Source organism: Lissotriton helveticus, chromosome 5_1 (assembly GCF_964261635.1).
Source record: "Lissotriton helveticus chromosome 5_1, aLisHel1.1, whole genome shotgun sequence".
NCBI classification, from domain to species: Eukaryota; Metazoa; Chordata; class Amphibia; order Caudata; family Salamandridae; genus Lissotriton; species Lissotriton helveticus.
This window is the reverse complement of record NC_136065.1, coordinates 1,591,610,523-1,591,634,309: the sequence shown is the minus strand read 5'-3', so window position 1 is coordinate 1,591,634,309 and position 23,787 is coordinate 1,591,610,523. Positions and strand designations below refer to the sequence as shown.

The 23,787-nt window shown below is 44.9% G+C and overlaps 1 protein-coding gene across 1 annotated transcript in view; it reads right to left on the bottom strand.

The window, feature by feature from the left end:
* Nucleotides 1-7,467: 7,467 nt before the first annotated feature.
* Nucleotides 7,468-23,787, bottom strand: part of LOC144753724 (glutathione S-transferase Mu 5-like) — a 145,865-nt gene continuing 129,545 nt past the window's right edge. The window contains exon 8 of the mRNA XM_078641310.1: nucleotides 7,468-7,650. Coding sequence (XP_078497436.1) covers nucleotides 7,558-7,650 — 93 coding nt within the window. The 3' untranslated portion in view covers nucleotides 7,468-7,557. The remainder of the gene's footprint in view (nucleotides 7,651-23,787) is intronic.

The following is a 23,787-nucleotide window of genomic DNA, read 5'->3' as shown; positions in this document are numbered from 1 at the left end:
TAGCAGGTTTTTGCTGTAGTAAGGGAGAGGTGTGGCGCCGCGGCTAGAGCGACTGACTACGGAATCTGGGGATCACGGTTCGATCTCCGGCACCGGCGGCAGATTAGCCCAGCACCATGCGACTCTGGGTAATAGCTTGCTTAATCTTCCCAACGGCCCCCAGCGCCTAGAGATCCTTACGGGTGATTGTGTGCTTTACAAAATGTGGTTTATTACAGTACTCAGCTAGGATGTTGAGAGCTTTTTGGAGGCCTGTTCTTGTGTGGTCCAGAAGACTGAGGTCACTGCATTAAATTGATTTTTTGTCCCCAATTTTTGGTGTGGCGAGGGAGGCCCCCTGCAGTGCAGGGCCAAGATTGGCGGTATACAGGTTGAATAGTAATGGTGCCAAAACACAGCCCTGCTTTAGCCCCCGATCAGTGGCAATTTATTTTGTAGCAGCTCCGTGGAAAATGTTATCCTTACCAAGGATCTCAAGTACAAAGATGTAATAGCTTGCAGTAGGCTCGAGCAGATGTTCTAATCCACCAACTTCCACCACAGGATGTTTCATTCAATTCCATGGAAAGCTGCTGAGTAATCAATGAAACATGCAAAGACTAAGGTAAGAACGACGGGCAACTGCTTGTTGGGCTAGATACGACAGGACTGTGATACGGTCAACAGTGGAGCCCCCTGGTCTGAACCCGGTCTGGTAGAATGGCAGTAGGCCTGAATCAACCCAGTTCCCTAGTTCCTGCAAAAGGGTGCATACGTATGCCTTTCCCCTCGATATCCAGCCGAGCAATCATCCGATAGTATCCGAGGTCAGGGTTTGCATCTTTTTTGAAAATAGGTTGCAGCAGTGATCACCTCCAAGAGTCTGGGACCTTCTAAGAACTTGCATTCTGCATACAACATAGCAAGTTTTGTTGACCAGAATTGATGCCCTCCCTGAAAAGGGAGCCAGACAAGCCATTGGTGCCTGGTGCTCCATTTTTCCAGATCAGTTTCAAAACAGTGCGGACAGTGGCCACGCTTGGAGTTGTGAGTTCCACCGAGGGCCTGAGTCGATCAGTTCTGGCAGTTTCTGGTTTGCTCAGAGTGTGTTGACCCTTTACATGTGTAAGTTTCTGGTCACTGGTGTATACAGACTACACATGTGCTTCTCAGATACCTGGGGGTATAGGATTCCCTTGGTTAGAGAATCCATCGATTAGGTTCGTTAAATTTCCCCAGGATTGCTGGGCCTTGTTCGGTGACAGCAGGTCGAAAATGGATATAAATTTACCCTCGGTTGCTACATGTTTTAGGCTCCAAACAAGATGCTTATTTGCCTTTGTTGCTAGTTGCAGCTTCTTCTCAGAGGCTTCTGTTCCTTTTTTTGTGTGCCCTTTGTTTTCTTTTTAATTGGTGCCCACTTTATTTAATCTGTGGGGCTGAGCCTGGGATTAGAGATCCTATGCTTGTTTTGGTGTGAGGGGAGCTTTCACGAAGCAGCATGGGCAATTCTGGTGCAAGATATTCCCATTCCTATGATGTTCGTCACAGAGGTCCTCGTTGTCCAGCCAATCCATATGGATTTCCGCGAGTCAAATTTGTTGATGGTGGTCTTCACCCATTTGATTCTCTTCATGAGTCTGTACTATTCCTTACCGTTTGAGTGCCCAGGATGGCTGAGGATATTTTGGTGACCTGCTGGGGGATGCGTGGTCACTTTTGCTCCGAGGGAGCACTTTGTAGCTTAGTATGAGCTCCCCCAATTGCTAGCTCAATAGGATATAATCAATAGTTGTCTGGTTGTTATAGGTAGGTGGCTGGACTATACCCGGCTTGGATAGTGTGGATAGGAAATTCGCTGTCTCGGTTATAGGTCTGTAGGAGGGTGTTAAATTTCCCAGTGCTCCCAGTTGAACTACCATCAGCATTTCGTCCCCCTAGATGATGCATGTTGAGGTCCCCGAGGAGGGTGATTTCCTGGGATGCATGTTCTCAAGTTTTCAAATTGCATGATCAGCCCGATCAGCTTGTTGTTGGCTCCTTGGCAGTATGGGTTGTAATATACATTGATCAGTAGGATAGATAGTGGTCCTTCAGCACACTGGAGTCCTTTCAGGACTCAGCTAGAACCATGTTGGAGGTTTTTTTTTTTCTTTAAAGCTCAGCTTCAGGGAATGCTTTATGTGTAAAGAAATGCCCCAAGAAGATCTCCCAAATAACCTGGTTTTGATTGCAGGTTTATAAAATTACGCATAGCATGTCAGGGGATTAGATGTGGTTGCCCAAGTTTCTTGCACGCAAATAAGGTCCGCCCCTTCAAAGAGGGTGATCGCCGTCTGTTTTGTAGGATCGTATGCATTCCGCTCACATTCCAAATTAGGATATTTAATATTGGAGTGCTTTCTGCAGTGCTCTTGTAAAGGAGGGGAACCATGCTAGGGTTGAGGCAGAGTCTCATCGGCCATGTCGGAGGCGACCCAGACCCAGTAAACTGAATTTGGAGAAGGTGGTGGACTAGAGAGTGGGCTGACTAAGTTGGTCACTACGAGAGACCTACCACCATGATGGCCTTCAACTCTACACTTGCATTTTCCAGAGAAGTTGCCCCAGTGCTGGTCCCTATCAGGACCGAAGCAGTTGAGATATTGTTCGGGGTGCATGCAAGATGAATGGGTACTTTTCCTTGTCAACGATCTAGATGTCTTTCCCCGATTCAGCAAACTGATTTTTTTCTTTGAGCACACTTGCTGATAGACTTGTGTCGCGCAGAGTTATGATGGTTTGTTCCTTCCTAGGCAGCGTTGTCATGGTTACAAATTGAACCCTGGCAATATCCCAGGAGGTGATACGAGACAGTGAGTGAATGTGGTGTAGAAGTTTAAGGATATTTGTTCTGTGGAGGCCGTCCATATTGCCTTTTGAAGAATACAATGGAATCATGCTGGTCTTTGACAGTTGTCCACCCCCTAGAACAGAGTTATTTGTCCTTAGACTAATGTCCATGCAAGAGCGCCTTTGCGTGGCTGAAGTTGTAAAGCCATGAGCAAGAGTGCTGCGTGGATCATGTCTGTGCCCTGAGGTGCTTGATTCTGCCCCTTGTGCCGGATTTGAGGGTGCTTTGTCCCTGGGGGCACTGTCAAACCAGATGGGCTGTTCTGTTGGACTTACTCTGTTGCTAAGACTTCCTTTTTTGAGTGTTTCTATCCCTGGACCTTTTTGTGATGTTGGAAGACATACGAGTGCCAGGGCCTTAGGTGAACTGAGAGGCAGGGATGTGGGGTCCCTCAAGATGCGGAGTTAGGGTGGTCATACCGGATTCACTGGCCAGCGGACTGTTGGTATTTTGCCCCATAGATAGGAATTTTAAATATGGACTGCCTGCGGCTTTTTAATCCAAGCCTGAAGTGTTCTGTCGCCTTGTGAGGAGGTTACTATCTGTGCCTTGCAGGCCCCCATGGTAGCCTACGCGTATGTCTGCACCATGGTGATTTTTGTCCTTGGTGCACCCAGTTCTGGAGTGGATGTGCTTTAAGAAATATGGTGGACTGTTACTGGCATCGATGTCCTGCTTTAACGGCTCTTTTCTTTCTGCTGTGTTACTTGGTTTGTGCCAAGAGATGGTTGTTAGTTGTCGCTTTGAATCTTTTGTTGCGTTTCTTCTCTACATGGTTATGGGGTGTTGAGTCCAATATTTGGTTACTGGTCCCTATAAATGATTCTGAATGAGATTGCCGGGTTGCATGGATTGTAGCTTGCTGCTGCAGTTAGCTAGGAGCGGGGTCTGGATCTCCGTTTGCATCTATAAGCTCATTTATTTAATTCCCGAGGTCTGTGAGCCTGAGCAGATTTTAATTTAAAAATGGAGCTCCTCAAATAAAGAGGCGAGTGATGCACATTTGTTCACTAGCTCAGGGCACCGGCATTTGAATGAGGTGGTTGGACTGCTACTGGCTATTGCGATGCGGTCGACTTTCTTGGCCATGTCAGCCATTGTAAGTACCGTTAGTTGTATGGTTTCCATCTGTAATTCCAGTTTCTGCAATTGCCATTTTAGAGCAATTCTGGCAGCAGACAAGGCGTTGACTGATTTTAGCAAATTATCTTGCACACAGGAGAGCTGAAATGGTAGTAACGAAGGTGACCGATGCAGAGTAAATTAATTCTAGCTCTGAGAAGGAGTCTAAGATGATACATTAACCCTCACTTCGCATGTGCGAGATTTGGTCTTGATGAGGCTCACCCTTTGTGGCTTTGTTTTCTGTGCGCGAAGTGCGGGAGGTCAGCTCAGCGATGCCGAACGGGCTGATGATGCCGTCCAGTCCCTCTAGGACTGAGGCAGTATGAATGCTTCCTTGCTGCGTTCTTTTCAGTGTTAGGGGGCTCCAATGCTGTGCTTTGGTGTACTCCCAGGTTATGACAAGAGTGGAACCATTTCTTCTCTTGGAGGGGACTGGCTTCTTTGGAGTGGCCAGGCGCTGTTTGTGGCTGTTTTATGGATGGTTTCTGTTTCACTAGATTCAAATGCAGGTCCGGTCCCAGTGTTGCAATTCGTGCCAATCGTGGGTGTGCCTTGCATTATTCCGGGTGAGGAGACGTCGATGGCATTATCCTTAATGCACTCGGCAGCCTAGCTAATGGTGCCCGGGGTACACTCTGCAAAGGAGCCCCAGGTCCGTACCCAGCAAATCGTATGTCTTTGGGTTGATAAGACAGGTCACTGTTCCCCCAGATGCATCTGCATGTAATGGCATACCTTTAGAAAATTTTGGACTCTGCTTTGGCCTAGCCACTAGCGAGCCCCTTTTTTTTTTTGACCATTGTGATGGTGGTGCCATTGTCCAGATCCTATGTACATAGGGGTAAAGGGGCGCAAGGGCAATTAGGTCAGATCAGCTTCCCGGAATAGAGTCTGGAGTTTAGGTGGTCTGCACCTGCATCTAGCTTGCACCTGCTTCACTCAGGCATCCCACCAGTTTTAGTCACCTGCTTTTGCCATGCCCAAATACCCCCAGGGTTCTACCAGGAAATAAGAAAGCAGAGCGCCCCCTGTGTGGGTATATCAGTCACATGGCAGAGATTTTACTATTTCACAGTGGGCTATGGATGGGGTCTTAGCTGCACTGCCTCAATGTTTTGCGGTGAGCTGTTTTGCCCTTTTGTATGCTGGTGGGCTAGCTATATTGCTGTGGCATGACTGAGACAACCTGCTGGTTTTGTTAGTTACCTTTGAGATTGCTCTGCAGCCTTCTGGACAGACTTGCTACTTGGACACCAGCTGCTGGAAGAACAGCTGGCTGGTCCTTAGATTCCTTGAAACCTTGAATCCTATTTGTTCCACAATGCCTGAAGTTCCTAAGGATTAATCCGGGCAGATCTGGCCCAACCTGGCCGGTCTCTGACTCTCCACCTCACCCCTCCAGAGTCATGCTTCACAAGTTTTTCGTTTGGGTGGGTACCAATGAGGGGGGCCAGCAAGGTGTAGCATCCCGGGGTCCCCTTACAGACTCAAGATGTGCCCTACCATCACGTGGAGCCAGGTGGAGCAGACCACAGAGCGAGACGGTGGGGCAGCGGACTTGGTGCGGTTGCGCCAACCCGCAATCTGCACTGGGCTAATGCCGGCCACCTCCACGAGTTCGGGTGGAGCTGCGGCACTATACTTCAGTACTGACACTACCCCCCCTGTTGCAGCCGCCGATCAAATACTCGAACACTTCTCCGCCCAGGGGTGTGGAAGGGGTCCCTGGTGTCTAGGGCACAACACCAACTGCACCACGGTGCTCACTCGTGGCTCACTTGCGCTCGCAGCTCTCCAGTGTGCAGCCAACCTAATAACTAAGCAGCTTTTGCGCGGATTAATATACGTATACTAAAATTAAAAGTGTATTTAAAATTAAAAAACATGGAATTTCAGAACACTTAAAATGTTAGGCAAAAATTGGTTGAATTTCCAAAACCTATATAAATCTGATATTGATTGATAAACCATGTGGCGATGGGGAGACATTGCTAACATTACCTTTGTGCTAAAGGGACTGTAGCTATGGCTGTTCTGCATTACCCATGACAAGGCATTGCAAATTGACAATGCCTTTTATTTATTACTGCTGGAAACCCTACCTGATGCACCGACTTGCATAGGGGGATCACTAATCGTTTGATGTGGTCACTAATACAAGACTAATATTAGCAGCTCAGGAGGATTTTCATTTAACACATGTAGCTCTTGCTGCAGAAAATGTTCGAGACCCCTGGCCACTTCATAGTCGGTCATACTGACTCGACCAAGGCTAAAATAAATATAAAAATATATTTTTTTTAAAGGATGAATATTGGGAAAATGTTCAGAACACAACCAATAGATGGTAGCATAAAGCATAGGATGGTTACCTAGAAGACAAATCACACTGAAAAAAAGGAACTTAATAGTTCTAACATTGGTAATAACTAGAGCAAACATTCAAATATGGGAACTGCAGATTAGGACATTATGTTAAAGCAAACATTGCCAATATCTAATATAGCCCAAATACAACATCTAATTAGGTACTAAGAAGAGCACAACAGCACCCTCAACCTGGAAACCCCACAAATGCTCCTACAACAAAAATACATAATTATTTACTGCTCTTCAAAATAACCCAAACATGCCATATTGACACCCAACAGCTTTTGTTCTCTCCAACTGCCTTACAGAAACAGATTTAAAAGGCAATTTGCTTGTCTGCTGAAAAAAGGGTAATCAATCTGGTACAACCCTCCAGTCTCACTCAAACACTAAGAACCGCCATCCACAATCGATTGAGGTTGACCCATCACCAAACCTAGGACCACACATTTGCACGCTATTGAGATCATATCCTAACAAAAACAACTCACTCTAGTCTGTTGTGGAAACCTCACAACAGTTTACACCTAGACACCTGAAAGCAAAGCACCGAAATGCAACAGCAGACTGAGCACTATACATATAGATAGATACAAAAATTTCTCCACAATATAGTCTTGTAAGAAAATGCTACTTGTAATACATTGTTCAGGTTTCTTTTCTTGAGTGCTGTTTAAGGTTGGAGGGAGGCGTTCTGGAGGGCATTTCCATGATCAAAAACGAATTCCATCTTGGGGCTCGGTTTCTCCATACACCAATCATGTAAAACTTATTTTAACTCAATGGATCAAGTTGAGTATGGTTTGTGTACATCATCTCCCACATAGTGATATACAACTAGCGGTTGAAAGGTCTGCTCTATATTCAGTGCTGCTACAGAATTAGCATACAAACATCAAGTGAGCATCCACCTAGATAGGTATCGGTTTGTAAAACAAAATGGTGCAGCAAGCCAGAAGGTGTGCATGGATATGGGCCCTGAATAATCTACAACTTTTTAGTAACTGCTTATGCACGTTTCCCCAGACATGAGAAATACAGAGTTCTTGGTAAGCAAGCTAAAAAAAGTGGGGCAGGAAAACATGACAAAAAAACACAGATGTAGACTAGAGGATTTATTAGTCATTAAACAGAGGTTGATGTTTTTGCTTTGTTATGCAAGGCTCTTCTGCCATTTGGTGAAGCTGGTCCTACTTCTCATTGCACCATTTGGCAATTCGGTTATTGATTGGAGTTTTCATAAAGCGGCTCGATTTCATGTAAGTGTCAATCTTTTCTAAGGCCTGTTAGGAAAATAAGCAAAGAATGTTCAGAGATAGCAAGCGGTCTCAAAGCAGAGTTTAACAAAGCTACTCATTAAGCAACAAGCTAGGCTTGATGAACCACACTGCCACAAAACAACATTATCTCGGCCATCTCCTGTGCCCAAACAAACAGATGAGCCACTTGATGATTTTAGAGCATGATTCCAGGGGCCTGCTCAGTATCGTGCCTCTAGGTTGTGCTTCATGCTCATTATCTTCATCATTTTCCTTCTACCCCAAACACAGTGGCCAGCCACAGGACTTCAGAACATGGCCTACCAGTGGCAGACGACGCAAATAAAGAGTGGTAGGGCGGTCGCGGAGTGGGTGCAGCCAGCCACCTCGCACTCCTCCGCTTCCAGTTCTGGCATCACAGACTCTACATCCCCACGCTGCTCTCAAGCATTAACATCGAGAGGATTGGCCTGAGCGAGCTGGATTAACGCTCGCTCAGGCACAGGCAGTCTGTGCTGTTTCTCCAACCCGGCTGTGCAATACAGCTTGGTTGGAGAAACCAAAGTGCGCACGTCAGTTTGGCCATCATAAGACACCAGAAACTGATGTGCACATTTAGCAGGGTACATAGCACTCCACCTCCCATAGTCTGTCCTCGCTCCTCCCTGCACACGCTGGCTCAGCCAGCAACAGATAAAAAGATTAGTGTTTTATTTTTCACCTGCTGGCTCTGCCATTACAGAGGAGCCGCCACTGTGGCCTACCACACGATGCTGAAACTCCAGAATAATGTAAGCTGTGAAGACAACCAACAACCTTGAGAAGATAATGTACGTACATTATCATATAAAACTAATTGCTACCGTGCTAGTGACACACCCAAACCTTGATACTTCTGTTCTCCAACTCCGATATCCAGAAACTAGCACATGAATAGATAATGGTAATAGTGGAGGCAGGACAGGCAAAGAAACCCGCAGCAGAGCAAATGTGACAAGATAAGATTCAAACGCAACTTTATTGCTCAAAGTGAAAGAGCAATAAAGAGGTCTTTAAATGTGGTCACATTTTCTAGCTTTCAGAAACAGTGGTCAAGAGTCAGTTTGTCTTCCTACATTTATTTTTCATCATGTGACTGAAGTTAGAGGATTTTGTAAAGTGAACTGTATGACAATTGAACAAACGAACGAACAAAAGCATGTGAAACGAAAGGCTGCAAGATGTTAGCTGTGTTAGAAAAAAGCCTAAGTGAACTGTTCAAACAAATCAAATATATTTCACTAGTTAGGAAGACATTTTTGTAATTGTGGTGAAAATTTTTTTTTATATCATCAAAACAAATTGGAACACTTTACTTGGTGATGTGCAAATTTTTTATATTTTTGCTGAAACACAATTTCCAAACATTGTTTATGCGTATTATCATTAAAACTACATGTTAGTGAGAAAGTTATGCGGCCATTTCAGTGGAAAATATGCCATCTCTAAATGACAGTGCACTACCACATCATGCTTTAATAATACATTTATGAATGGTGGGTTTTTAAGCATGAACTGGGAATTATTAGTGCTCCTGCCCCGATGATAATGCTATTAGTGAACTGAGAGGCACGCCAGGGATCATGAGTACCCTATATATATGGGCTCGATTCCGGTTATACAGGGATCAAACATTTAGCTTACTAAATAAAAAATATGTAAAGCAGTAGTAGTGAAATTGCATATTTGAAGATTCTCTCATGCAATAAAGAAAAAGGCAGCTCCATAAGACAAGATTTTGCCTAGGATCACACAACGAGACAAGTTCAAGGGCCAAGTACATTTAATTGTGGGTTTATATAGCGCTAGAATCAACTCCCGGAGGAGTATCTCCGCGCTTCGACCGCTGGGGAACCCGTCCTGGCTCACCCTGAGAGATGGTCCCTAATGGGTATCTAAGGTGCGACCAAGCATCCCCGGCGGTCTGGGGGGCCGTTGTGAAGATGAGGCAAGCTAATGCCCAGAGTTGCCGAGTGTGGTCCCTGACTGGAGTAGGCACCGAGGCGAGAATTATCGAGCCCGCTGACCCTGGTCCCGGGCCGTCCTCTGCTTACGGGTCTGCCGCCTCTAACCAGTGAGCCACACCACACCAGTTAGGTATAGTAGATTATTCAAGTTACAAGACCTGCAAGTCAAGTGACACTTGTATGATTTTTCGAGCCTTGATGGGTGGCACAGTTTAGTTTAAAACCTTGAGCTTTTTAACCCACTTTGACAAGTTAGTATTTTAAGTTCTGCAAGAGCAATCAGGTTTCACCTCATATGAAGACGGTTTATCAAGGTTGAAAGAACTATATTGCACAAAAATAAAAACTAAGAATATTTTAAATCACAGAAAGGTAAGTATATCTAGTGATATGTTTCTACTAATTACATATTCAACAGATTAAATACTTCAACTGGTAACATTCCCCTCCTTCCTTCTGGGCACCACTTTGTTAACTGTTCAGAAAGCGATAGGGCTCTCTTTGATGGATTAAACTCCCAAGAATGAAAAAGTATGGGAGAGGCACATATGTTGGATTAGTAAATAACCATCCATGATTCCTAAAATATCGGAAACCCTTCCATGGAAAATGTATAGTTCCCTGAAAGGTGTTTAAAGAGAATAAAAAAAATGGAGTTGCACATGAACACAAGAAAGCATGTCAATTGCTAGCGGCTACAATCGAATATCTTAGCCACTGGAAGGCTATAATTACAGAGCAGTGCACAGGAGGTCACTACAATACTTTCAAGTGAACACAAGCTGTAAACTATAACATGGCGGCTTTTAATAAATTAAATAAATATGCTCGACTGAGTGGGGATCGCAGTGATATGCTGCTACTAGGCAAGCAGGAATGGCAGGAGTAGGGCAAAGGGCGAATTGCACACCACCACACCTCTTGAGGGTATCAAGTAGCCTAAAAAAAGCTTTTTCTGGCACCTATTTCCTTTGATATGGACGTACAGTCATACAGGAAATACACTTGTGGAAACCTGCTTTTCATATGTTGTTCACCTACCACAACGGCTGCACGGTTAAGATGATCATAGTTGGACACAAGTCGGACAACCTTTACCAAGTCACAGAAAACACGCTGAATTAGCGATTGCCAAGACTGATTCTCCTCTAGATATCTGTAGGGCTGCTAGCAGGAATAGGAGGCTCACAGGAGCAATCTAGCTGATGCTAACCAAAACTCATGGCTTAAAACGAACAATACTCAATTCACTCTAGTCCGGTTTTCCTACAAACTGTCAATATCAATTTTAGGAAGGCTGTGGTTACTCTTAAGCTCTAAACAAAATTAGAAAAAAAAGATTACACTGAAATCCCAAATGTTAACAAGTAATTCTACCCCATTTCCAAGCTGCCCTATCCAGCCAGGCCCTTTATGGTTGAGATGGGAACTAAATTTCAAATATATATCGATTCCGTCCAATAACACTTCAACACTTGCCAGGTAGGATTCAGGTCAGGTATTTGCTCCAGATCCATTCTGGAAGCCCAGTGGATGAATTCTGGTGTGTGGAATAGTAGCACAGTGCTACTGCCAAGAGCCTGATCACAAATATGTGGTTTCACACATTCTACCATGAGCTGGTTTCCCTGATGTTTCAGCATGGACTCTGGGCAGACCGGTCTGTTGGTTGATAGCCCTGATCACAAGAGGGGTGCAACATTATGCTATATGTGGTCATCAGTTCCTGCAATTATTGGAATTTCGAGGACTGCTGTCACTAACACTACCACTGATGCCAATGTTCCCTACATGCTTGAATAACTGCAGTTTCATGGATGAAATGAAACTTTCTTCGTAAGAATGATGGAATCCATAGTGCGGATCAGCTGGAGAGGAGAAGTGGCAGAATAGGGAAGAGAAAGGATCAGAAAGAAAGTCTTAATTTGCTTGCCCATTACCCTGGGATCTTGCTACAATCTTATCAACTTCACTACAAACCTTAGGACAAAACCCTGTCACTCCACCTAAAGATAGGGACTCCGTCCAAGTTATGATTATTCTAGTTGTCGAAGTAGGTTGAAAAATAATGCCTTATTGCGTACTGGCCAAAATTATTTCTAATCCTAGTCTTCCATCAAGGAATCTTTACCGAACTAGCGAACAAAGAACACCTTCTCCTGCAAGACAAATCCCTGAAAACTATTACAAATTATCTATTTCGCATACATGGACATAATTGAAGTGCACAATATATCACACATACACCTATCGAACAATCTAGCTATGAATCCATCTATGTATCCCAATTTACTTATGCCTCTCCATCTATACATCTACATCTTCTAACCAGTGATTTGCATAGTCCTGTATTGCTAATAATATGGCCTCACAGCACTGCCAGGTTTCAGTAACCTCAAGCCCAGGTCATGAGTCGTCGTCTTGATAAGGGGGTCGCTGGTGTCTTATCACAGAATACTTTCTCTATGTTGGTTACCCAATATGCTGCGACCTCCGCTCATAGATTGGACACTGCAGATGAATCAAAAACTTCACAGAAGAGAAGAAAGGGTCTTAGCATAATTTGACGTAATCTCTTTCTGGTAGATTGAAAAGAATCTGGACAAGAGGGGAAGAGATACAAGCCTAAACGGCACCACCTCCCAAAAAATAAAAGAAATTAGGGCTTCTATTGTGGACCATTTTATGTGAGTGTCCTGAAACCAGGAAACAAATCTGCTCGTCCTTAGGAGACAGACCTAGGGTTTCTGAACCCAAACAGTGTATCTCTAAGAGTTAATGTTTCCTGCAAGTACTTTGGAGCACTCCAAGGGGTCTAAAGGCCCTTCATGCTTTCAGGGGTTTTATGGATCATGCCTTTCAAGTACAACATACCATTCCCAGCAAGAGTAAAGAGGTAAAGAATATTAGGAAACTAGTGGCAATTCACTGACATCTGGCCCACTCTGAGAAGAAACAAGACCTAGTAACACAAACCCTTCGATCCAACATCATTGATTCTCCCACTTTTCCCCCAACATTGGGGCGCTCTTGGTTGAGGCACCATAACCCAGTGGTTGAACGGCAAGCTCCAAACAGGTCAGTGTCCACACGTGATTTGAAACATTCCTATCCAACACCTGGGAACTTGCAAACTAAAGAATTGAAGTGTTTTGCTCTCAAAGTCAACTTCAACAACATTGTACAAAGTCAACATCAAGTTGGATGTTGCATGTATGTTGGATGCTGCTGCAGATAGTGACTTTGTTGAGGAGTCATGTAAGAAAGTGGCAGATACTCTTTCCTCTCATCAAGGCTAAAGTTTTGTGATTGATCATATCCCTGCGCATTCATTAGAAATCTTGCAGAAGGGTTTCAATCAGACATTCAACGCAGCACCAGGAGATGGCCCCATTTTTTTTGTACCCGAGTAGAATGGAGAGTATTGGCAGTACTGAACTGACTACCACAAATTAAACTCCATCATCAGAGTCACTATCCTTGCTCTCTGATCACAGTCTTACTGGACCAAATAAATCTGTAAAGCAGAGATCAAAAGCAGACAACCGAAGCAAGCCTGCAGCTAACCCCTCAGCTTTGCACAGCACTTCTGAAACAGCCCAATTTCATCAGTTGTGGATGTTTGCTGGTAAAATTTTGGTGCAAATGAAATCGGAGCTTAAGGACTGTACCAGAGTGACTTTTCAGCAGAACTCTTCAGCTTTCCTTTCTCTCCTATGTTGTTTTCTCCCATCCATCCATCCTCTGTTGATGGACGTTTTTGCTTACTTCAGCCTCTCTAACACCCTTCGTTATCTGTGCTGCCACCAGGCCCTAATGCCCCCACCCATCTTTGTTGTCCATGTCCCTCCATCCTCACCCTTTCTCCCTCTGTGTCGCCGAATGATCTGCACTTTTCCAGAATAGGGCTAAAAGCGCTTTAACATAGCAGCATTGTAGTGCTTTTTTTTAAATATAACTATCTACTGGACTTCAATATCTCAGCATGTGAAGTGCTCTTAGCTATGAAGCAAGAGCTGCGAGTGTAAAAAACAAAAAAAAACAGTTTGTGTCAAAAGTTGAAATTGAATGAGCATGGAGCTTTATCGTATGGACATTTGTACTGTGAGATATCCAGGAAACCAGCATCAATTTTATCCCATTGAAACAAGAACATAACAAATAAACCTGTTGTACCATATTAACAGTCACTTGTAAGGTCTCCATCTGGCTATCTTAACTCGTCTATCTTTGAATTGTAGCCTGGTACGCTCTCCCTCCGCCCTTTCACCATTACATTCCTGCATCTCGTAACATGGGGAAGTGGGCTCCAGATAAAGACCACGGTAATCTGCACATCTCTTCTATATGTTTGGGGTGTTTCTGCGGACATCCCCTTGCTTTAAATATGGGAATCTCCAGCCTGATGCAGAAGTCCAAACCCCCAGCAGGAGGGGTTTCGACACTGCCTTCCAGGCCTTGGCTATGTCTCCCTTTGCCAATGTTAACCCCAGGAGCAGTAGGTGGTGCTTATATCTATTACCCCCTACTCCCACCATAATATGTAGTAGGGCTGGTCTTGGGGACATGGGTATATCTCACTCTAGCACCTCGGTTAGGCTTGTCATTACGCCTTTCCAGAATTTGTGGAGTACGGTACAGTACCAGGTTGCATGCAGCGTAGACATAGTGGGGACGTCATCAAACCCTCCCGCCACAGTTAATGTTGTGTTTCTCCCCAGCAAATGGATCCCCAGTTAGCTACCCTTACTCATTAGATTGTCACTTAAATGAAGAAAAGTCTGAATGCAGAGAGTAGCCCAAATGTTTTGCAGCGGCAAGAGAGGGGTCTGCGACCAGCATCAGCGTTTAGGTATTCAGTGAAGGCATTTTCTCCTCTCTGGGTTTCAGTCAGTTGGGGTTGTGATTTGCTGCGAGACCTGGATCTACGTGTGGATCTTGATCTGTGGCTCTTTTTACCCATAAACTTCGAATGTTCGAGGGTTGCGTCACCTGACGAGTCCAAACCCAGCCACGGCGGAGTGTGCCGCCTCGCCTTAACCTTTCAGTCCACGTGAACACCTCTTCCAGCGTTTCAAAATAGTAGGAGCGTAACTGATGTTGCTCTTAAACGGGCAGGGAACATCAGAGTGCATTACATTTTGAGATCTCGCAGGCTAGCTTTAGCCTCCTGAAATGATGGTCTGAGCTGCTGAACTAGCCTAGTATAGTCTGGGAATATCATGCGTTGAGGCATACAGTAAAGGGTCTTGCAGTCTGGCTTGTTTCAGAATATAATACCCGTCATGGGAGTTCAGGAACCTGGAGATAATGGGTCTCGGTCCACCACCCAGGTGAGCGAGGGCGGGGCTTTTGGAGCAGGGCCCGGTAGGCGCGTTCAATGATAAACATTGTAACATGGAGGTGGATGGAAGCCAGTTTTTAAGCCAGTTGGTGAGAAAGTGCTCCATATCAGTCACTTCACAACCCTTTGGGAAGCCCACAAATCAGATTTTTTTGGGCCCTTTCCTCTGCATCCTCCACACACACTGCCAGGCCCTTAGTGATGGACTCCAGGGAGGACACTATTCTGTAGGAAGGGTCGGTGTCTTCAGCTCTAGATAACCAGGTTTCAGCTTCAGAAATTCTATCTACCATGTCGCGCAGGTCCTGTCGTATGAGCATTAATTCTGAGCCAACGGCTCCAATCTTGGCCTAAAACACGTCTCTCGATTGCGTGATGGCGGCCAGGAGTGCTGCGTTGTCCGGCATTGTGCTGGCAGGATCATCTGAAGCTACAGTATGGGCGCCTGCCCCGTAAATCTGTCCATCGTACTCTGTTTGGCACTGTTGCTTGAGGGTTTGTCGCACGTCATGACCTGTGGGGGAGGGGCGGCGGTGCGAACAAGACGGCCCTCAAGATAGGAAGGCCTCTGAAGAGCCACCAATATACTCTACAGTCTGCGCAAGTTGAGGCAGTTGTATCTAGGAGGAATCTCTTATAGGAGGGCCCCAGAACCAGTCAGCAACGAATGGGGGGGGGGGGGGGGGGTGATTGCCCCACTCGCAAGCCGCACAGTGGCCTAGCCCGATCACCTCTGCAGGTGAGTGCCCCTGCAGTGGGCAGCATAGTCCTACCCGGGCCTTGATACGCCGCCTGGGCACCAACACGTTGTAGAATCTTTCCGGTTCTGCCCGTGCCTGCTGACTGCTGGATCCCTGCCGCACTCACTTCTTGTTCTATGATCTTGTTTCAGTCTACACGAATGGCACCACCTTCAGCTGGGGGCCGTCACTGCAACTCTCCTGTATTGCGACATTCTGACCTTTCATGCCTGGGTAGCAGTGATCAATTCCTAGCGGAAGCCTCCCGTCCCACACTTTGCCGCTGAAGTCGCCAGCTCGGGCGCATGACCAGGATCTCTAGCCACCTCACTGTTGTGCAGTGATGCACCAAATGCCAGCCCACCGTTACGGTCACCGCCACTGAGATACTGTGTGGCCGGGGCCTAAGACGGTCATATCCCCCCCTAGCCAACGATCACTCGCGGGGTGCTCCTGGTCTCAGAGGCACCACACTAGACCTGGAGCAGGTCTGCAATCAGCTCTGCCCAGGAGGACCAGCTCCTCCTCAGGCCCACTCAGATCTCGCGTCCGCAGAGTCGCGGCCATCTCTGCGATGGGTGATTCAGATTCCTCCCGGCTGTGGAATGGATCGCCGCACCTTCCCCACTGTCGATGGCTGGGCGGTCGGTGGGTGGGTGGGTATGAGCAGGAGGATGCTGTATGCCAATACGGCAGCATATGGATGTATTTGGTAGTGGGCAACAGGAGCTCGCCTAGAGCGCATCCGCCATGTTAGACCGCTAGGCCATGCCCCCTGTATGAGAGTTTAACACTGGACATGACCAACTTAGTAGATATATAGCTAACTGCTTCCCAGACCAACCAATTCCTCAGAGGCTCAGGGTCAGAAATGTGAAAAGTTTACATTTTATTTGCAAGACAAAGATTATAGAAGTTATGCACAACGTAAACTTTGAATTTGGCATTGCCAGCCTTTGATTTGACCCAAGAAGCGTTTGGCTTCATTCCAAGCACATGAATTAAAAAACAGTACTATTAAATAAAAAAAAAAAAAAAAATTTATAAAAACACAACCAAACTCACACAAAAAGTCATATCTAGATAAATATCTGCCAAACGATCCAGGCTGGTGCAATTTTCTCAAGATCAAAGGGACCCTGTGACTGAAAAACTAATTTTCCAGCCACTTAGTTTGAATAAAGAGATAAAAGTACCAGACCCATAGAAATCTTTTGCACTATTGCAACTTATGCTCAACCGATTGGTTTACCTTCAAGGATTAATAATGTTCATAGATTACATACAAGCACAGGTTATCCACGGTCCACAACATTTTTCCACTAATCTATAATTCGCATTTCCACCAGCTCCGTAGTCATGCTGCCCCCAAACACTTTCCCTCCCTCGGTGTTAAATGACCAGCAATAAAACACGCAATGGCAAACTCTATAGGTCTTTCCTGTGCAAGAGTTATTGGCTTTGTGAATGTCTTTTAACCATATTGTACAACAGCACGGCAGTAAGGGACCAAACCCCCCCCCACCCACAAAAAAACAGTATAACCAGACTGTACTGCTACGTGACAGCGCTTTTTCACAATGATAGAATGCAGTACAGCTCTATTTGTTCCATAACTTTCAATCATGCTGCGTTACAAAATGACTAAGACATTTACAAACCCAATAGTTCTCGTATAGGTGAGACTATGTACTTTGCCAATGTTAGTTTGTCTTAAGGACTGCTTGAACAAAAAGATTTACAGTGTAGCTGCGTGAAACAGGATGGCCATTCTGAAAACTCAGTGCCTGCAGAGGAGTAGCTATGCTGGGGGCTCCTCTGAAGGCCTCAATAACTCCAGCAGGAAGGCAGATACTTTTTTAAGGATTTTAAATATCTGATAAGGGGATTGGCTGGAGCACTCAAAAGTACAAAAACTTTCTTGAAATGGCCTCATCCCAACAATCTCAGAGATTTATCCCAGATTTCTCCACCATTATTTGGCCTATCGTTATTTGGACATAAAAGAGTATATTATTCCAGGTAGGATGAAGGGAATAGGTTACTTACCCTGTAAGCATCTGTGTGGCATGTAGTGCTGTAAATTCACATGCTGTGCATACTCCTGCCATCAAGTGTTGGGCTTGGACGTGTGCACGTTTTTCTCCCAATAAGTCATTTGAGTCAAAGATATAGTTTTCACTCATAAGTTGTAAAGCGCATGTGCATCAGATCCCTTGTTAGATTGTCTTTTCCCACCCTAAGGATGAGGATGTGAATGGAGCAGAGATATACAGAAAAGATGACCATGCAAAAAAAGAATATGAAAGAAGGAAAAAAAACGAAAAAAAAAAAAAAAAAGCACACACACACACAAACGCATGCATGATCCGAAAACTTCGGGGGGGGGGGGGGGCGGGGGAGGAGGGGAGGCGATGGAGAATCTACAGCACTACATGCCATGGACAGATGATTGCAGTGTAACATTGTGTGTTCATGGCATGTGTAGCTATAAATACACAAGCTGTACATAGACTGTAAACGGGTCTTACCTTTAGTGGTGGCCTTAGGATGGTGCAGATGACTGAAAAAGTGCGCATCAGACCACTTCCAACTAAAGCTTGTTGGTGAGTTAGTACATTCACACAGTAATGTTTGGTGATAGTGTGGAAAATAGACCAAGTTGCTGCTTTACAGAGGTCAGCTATAGGAATATTTCCCAGAAAAGCCCTAATGGCTTATTTTTTACGTATGGCATAGGGTGGGGGAGGGAGAGGCAAAGGTCTTTTGGCCTTAGCATAGCACATCTGTATGTATTTGTCCAAATAACCTGCTGTACTTTAGACAGGGCACAACCTCTGTATGGTTTAGAGAAAGACCAAAAGCTGTTGTGTCTTAGGATAGGGTTTAGTTCGGTCAATGTAGTACAGGAGTGCCCTCTTAACATCCAATGTGTGAAGAGCTCTTTCTGCTACGGACTCTGGAGGAGAAGAACACAGGAAGTTCTATAATCTGGTTAAGGTGGAAACTGAAGGCCATCTTAGGAAGGCATTTGGGATTGGTCCAGAGGATCTACCCAGTCATGGTATACCTGAAAGAAAGGTCCTTTTAAAGTTAGCCCTTGAAGCTCACTGACACGCCTAAGGGAAGCGAGCTACCAAGAAAGCGGCCTTCCATTAAAGAACTGTAAACTGCAAGAGTTCTGCAAAGTACACGTGGCTTAAGCATTTCACCATCTATTTTTTTCCATAATATGGTGGGCTGAACAAATGCTAGCCATCAAAGGGCAAGTTAACCAGGTGCGGTTGCACTCTGGTTTGAAACCAGATACCTGCAGCCAGGAATGTCTGAAGGATACTCCAAGTGAGGTAGCTATTCGCGCTCTATAAAAATCTGTATTATTAAATCTGTATTATACTTTTATTTATGCCACGAACAGCAGTGTTTGCTGTATCTAGGGCACACTTAATGTTAGATTTAAGTTTCATCTCCGCTACTAACTCGTGGCCCTTCTTTTTATACTGTTCCAGGACTGTTCCGGGACATGTTGCAGTAATTCCCCCATTTTCTTCCAGTGTGAGCGATCGTACCAGGAGAATAAACCCATAGAATTGGTGATACGTCAGTGGCCAGCAGACTGGGTTGCTACAAGTTTCCCTGCTGCGTCTATTTTCTTAATCTCCTGTGTGGAGGGTGAGGTGCCCTTTTCATGGCCGTATGAACCACTAAGGAGCCAGGTGGCAGTTGTACCTAAATGTAAGGAGGGACAGAGGGTGAAACTTTGAACTTTTTCTGCACGAGCACTCTCGCCTTGACTGGCTCTTTGAGGATTTCATGAGCTGGTTGGAGCATACCAATTAACATTGGCAAATACTGCATGGATCTCTGGGTGGTAGATAGTGGTTCCCTGAGTAAGTCGTCCTTCATCTGCCTATTTATGCATTTCCACCTTGTGGAAAGCAGCTGACCTTTGGAGTACCCCATGCTAAGCGGTAGAATCATTTGGTGGGGAAGGCTTCGCCGGATAGAGGTCAGTGTTGCCCAGGGGTGACATGTCATCCCATTTCTCCCGGCGTGGATGGTTCCATGCCGTGACTCTGATGCGGAAGAGAATTTCACTAGGTTCACTACTTTTAGAACCAACACTCGTCCGCATGAGAAGGAACCGATTCAGCTTCCCTCACCATGACTCCAAGCACTGGAGCGTGATACGTCACTACTAGAAGATATAATTCAATTCTATTGTTCTACTGAGGTTCACGAATAATTTAAGGTGGAATCAAGGCACTCGCACACAGTACCACCGAACCGACAGGACAACTAGAAACGCAAATTGTTGAGACAAACTCTTTTTATGACTCTTGAGGATCTGGGCACACGCTACCGGTCTAAATATGATTCGCCCTGAAGAAACTCCGTGGTATGGAGTGAAACGCGTTGGCTGATTTTGTTGCAAACAAACTGACTGTGTTTTAAAAAGAATAAAGAATAAAGGAACTTTTTCATATATTCAAAATTGACAGTTCTTTTGGACTTTTTTCTGTGCGCCCCCATACAAGCCATCTGGAGTACAAAACTTCATGACTTATGCTCAAAGGCTGCAGTACAAATTCAGTGGCAGCAGAAAGAGGCTTTACTCTTGAGGGGAGGGCTTGCATCACCCATGCAAAGAGTGACTAGATCAAGTGCTGAGTTGGTATAAGTAAGCCATCAAGGTTAACTGAAATTACAGGATATATTGAGACCTTGATGGTGTGGCTTAATCTTGTCCACCACAAATAAGTGCGTAAAACCTGCAGTGTGTGCCTAAGGTCAACTTTTTCAAGCTATACCTGTGAAGTTCGGTCAATCTCTACTCTACTCTACTCAGGCTACTTCACTGCTGAAACTAAAAATCTTTGAACCACCCAATGCACAGGGATTCAGCACTCTATTGGCTTCCAAAGGCTACTTTTCCAAGTTGGGGTATTTCATTCCTTTAAAAAAAAACTTCCTACAACAGTAGAACTACCTCAAATTTTCTTGGATAACCTTTTTCATTTAATTGGCTTTCCCGATACTATTATTACTGACAGGAACTCAATTTCATGCGCAGTTCTTGTCTGAACTCATGAAAAGGGGTACAGAACATTTAAAATCCACCACTTACCATCCCCAGACTGGACAATCCTTTAAAGTGAGCCAGTCTAGTGAACAGTACTTTAGATGCATCACTAGTTAGACTGGTTAATGGAGATATCCTTTGCCGAATTAACTTAGAACAATTGTGTACACTGCTCATAAGAACACCACCGTTTCAAGCACTCTTGGTATCCATCCTCATATGCTGTACCTCAAAGCATCTCCCTAAGACACCCTCAGTCTCACATTTAATAACCTAAAGTGCATTCGGAAACCAATTACAACAGTATTTAGTGATGACCTAACAAACTACAAATGTCATGCTAATTTACACCACTAGGCCTTCCTTCCCATACCCCTGGAGAGGAATTGCAGTTATCCACTAACTTCTTCTCTTTTCCAGGGTCACATTCAAAATTTACAACCAAATTTGGTGGCTCCTTCAAGATCTTAGATTTTGTGGGAAACGTAGCGTCCGATTATTACTACCAAATAAATGGCAAAAACGCCCTACTATACATAGCTCCTATGTCAATCCTGCTACTTCTAAGACAGTGGCTTCTGTACCTGCTACACTAATTGGTGACACCGGAGTATGAAGTAAGTGCTATTGTAGTCTCTAGGCCACCTCATGGGCAGTTGAAATATCTGGCTGCTTAGAAAAGCAGTATATCATTTGTGAGAGATCAAGAGAACCTGCCTGTGGTGTGCAAGCACCTCGTTAGGTTCACCATGCTCACAAAAGGTTTGCCTAACAAGCCATATAGTCCTGCAAATTATTGCAGGGGGGTTCTTTGGAAGGCATGGAGGGGGGAAAAGGCCAGTTTTACAATCCAGAATCATGTGAGGAAAGGGCCACACCATCACTCACTCAAAATAAGATCTGCTTGGACCAGCCATAAAGATTAGTGCAGTGTGAGCCCCCTCCCCGAATGTAATCACAGAATCACCCGATTTAGACAGGGAAGGGTTTGAATCTCAGGAACACTTGCCAATTACAGCCAGGAACCATTAGACCCCCCCCACCCCCAACTCATGCAGTTGTGGGAACTTAATGCTACAGCATATTTACAGAAATTGCACTTCTAGCTCCTTGCCTGGCGATGACTTGCAGTAGTAGTTACTCTCTTCTGCCGCTTAGTTTGCCCATCCGACCATGCATCCCGGAAGCTTGGTCTTCTCCCTTCCAGTTCCCCTTTTCAGGATCTGCTTTCACTTGTATTTTCTGGTCTTTGTCCAGATGCAGTTTGTCCACCATCTGGCTGCTACTGCTTGGAGAGTTCCAAGGTCTTTGGCATCCTGGGGTGATCAGCGATTGTATCCAGATCCAGATCACCAGCTCTACCACTCTGGATCAGGATAAGATACCTTGATAGCAATAGACCTTTGCGGTGCAAATATATACTTTGTATTGCATGTTCAAGACTTTTTGAAACTTAACCATATCAGAAACCCACGTCCCCTCCTGTCTGAGAATCAGTTGGTGTTCCACTCTTTTAACAGATGCAAGTTGATACCAGGTCTGACCAACAAAGCGACACAACAGCAACACCTCCTGCATTTGCTCTTCTCCTTCAATGTTTTCTCCTTTCTTTAGCAAGGTATCCGATTGCCAAGTACCTCCAGAGAGACACAATCACGGCAGAGATTTTCTGTGAGTCCATGTCTCTGGTCGAAGGTTGACAGGACAACACTTTCACCACATTAATTATAACAAGGTCTGCAGTACTTTGAAAGGATAATGAACTCCACTTACCATGAACCAGAGGTTCTGGCAATGAGCTGGGTGGATGGGAATGTGGAGTTGAGATTGAATATTACCACGTAATTTCCAATCAAGAGCAGCAGCAAGAAGTTTTGGCGATTTGTTATATTGAGGTACTCTGATATAATGAACTGATTAGTAAGCTGGCGGTTGAGTATCAGCCGCAAGTTCAGTCTTTCTTGGGGGATAAGAAAGTACAGGGAATGGGTTCCTTCTCCTCGATGTAGTGAGATGGGTTTTATGGCAATGGAAAATGACCTTCTTGAAATGGCTAGTACAGCAGCCGTAATGACCCTGCTGTTTTTGCTGCAGCCCATGACACATGGTGATAAATGTACAACTTTTGTGGCGCTTCCATGACCTATGCAGTGGTAGCATTATTTTCTCTAGGACAGAGTGGACTTGTGAGCTGAAGAAATGTTAGTCAAAGAGCAAGTCAGAGATGCTACTTCACAGTAGGCCAGATGCTGATGTTCCCCTAATGGAAGGAAAGATCAGCAATGTTGGAGGAGCACCCGATGTGGGTATTCGAGATCATTTAGCCCTTTTGGACAATCTATTTCCCTCACTTTCTGTAAGTCTCAAACTGCATAACTAGGTCCATCATTTCCTTTCACTGAGATGTCATACCTAGTGAGCAGGTCAACCAAGTTGGAGATTCACCATTGTGGAAGCCCCACAGTTACCCGCCTACCTTCAGCATTGATCTTCTAACTTTCTGTATTGGGCGGACGGGTAACCCTTGTAACCTGCATGAATGTCCTATTTTGTGCCTTGTGGATGGCAAGGGAATCAGGTAGAATATGACGGCAAATAAAGAAAAGCTCTTGCAGAGAAACTTTATGCTACTTCTCTACCCTGGATATGACTGAGAATTTCAAGGATACCGGTCAAGGCACGAGCAAAGCAGTATAGCATGCTTTTAAAGTATGGGCCGGAATGACAGAAATCGCAATTTTTTTATTTTTTTTAAAAAGGGCCTCTATAATAGAACTCATCTTTGATTTCTTCCATATGATATTTGGCTTTCAGATGGTCTGCCGCACATTGTGCCAGCATGGTAGGCAACTGTATCATCAAGGTTGGACAAGATGAACAAGTTACTTACCTTCAGTAACAATATACCTGTAAGAAACCTTAGTTAGTGATGGATTCTTTACCTTAGAATAACCCAGAGGCGTCAGACTGGATCCGGAAAGCTTTTGT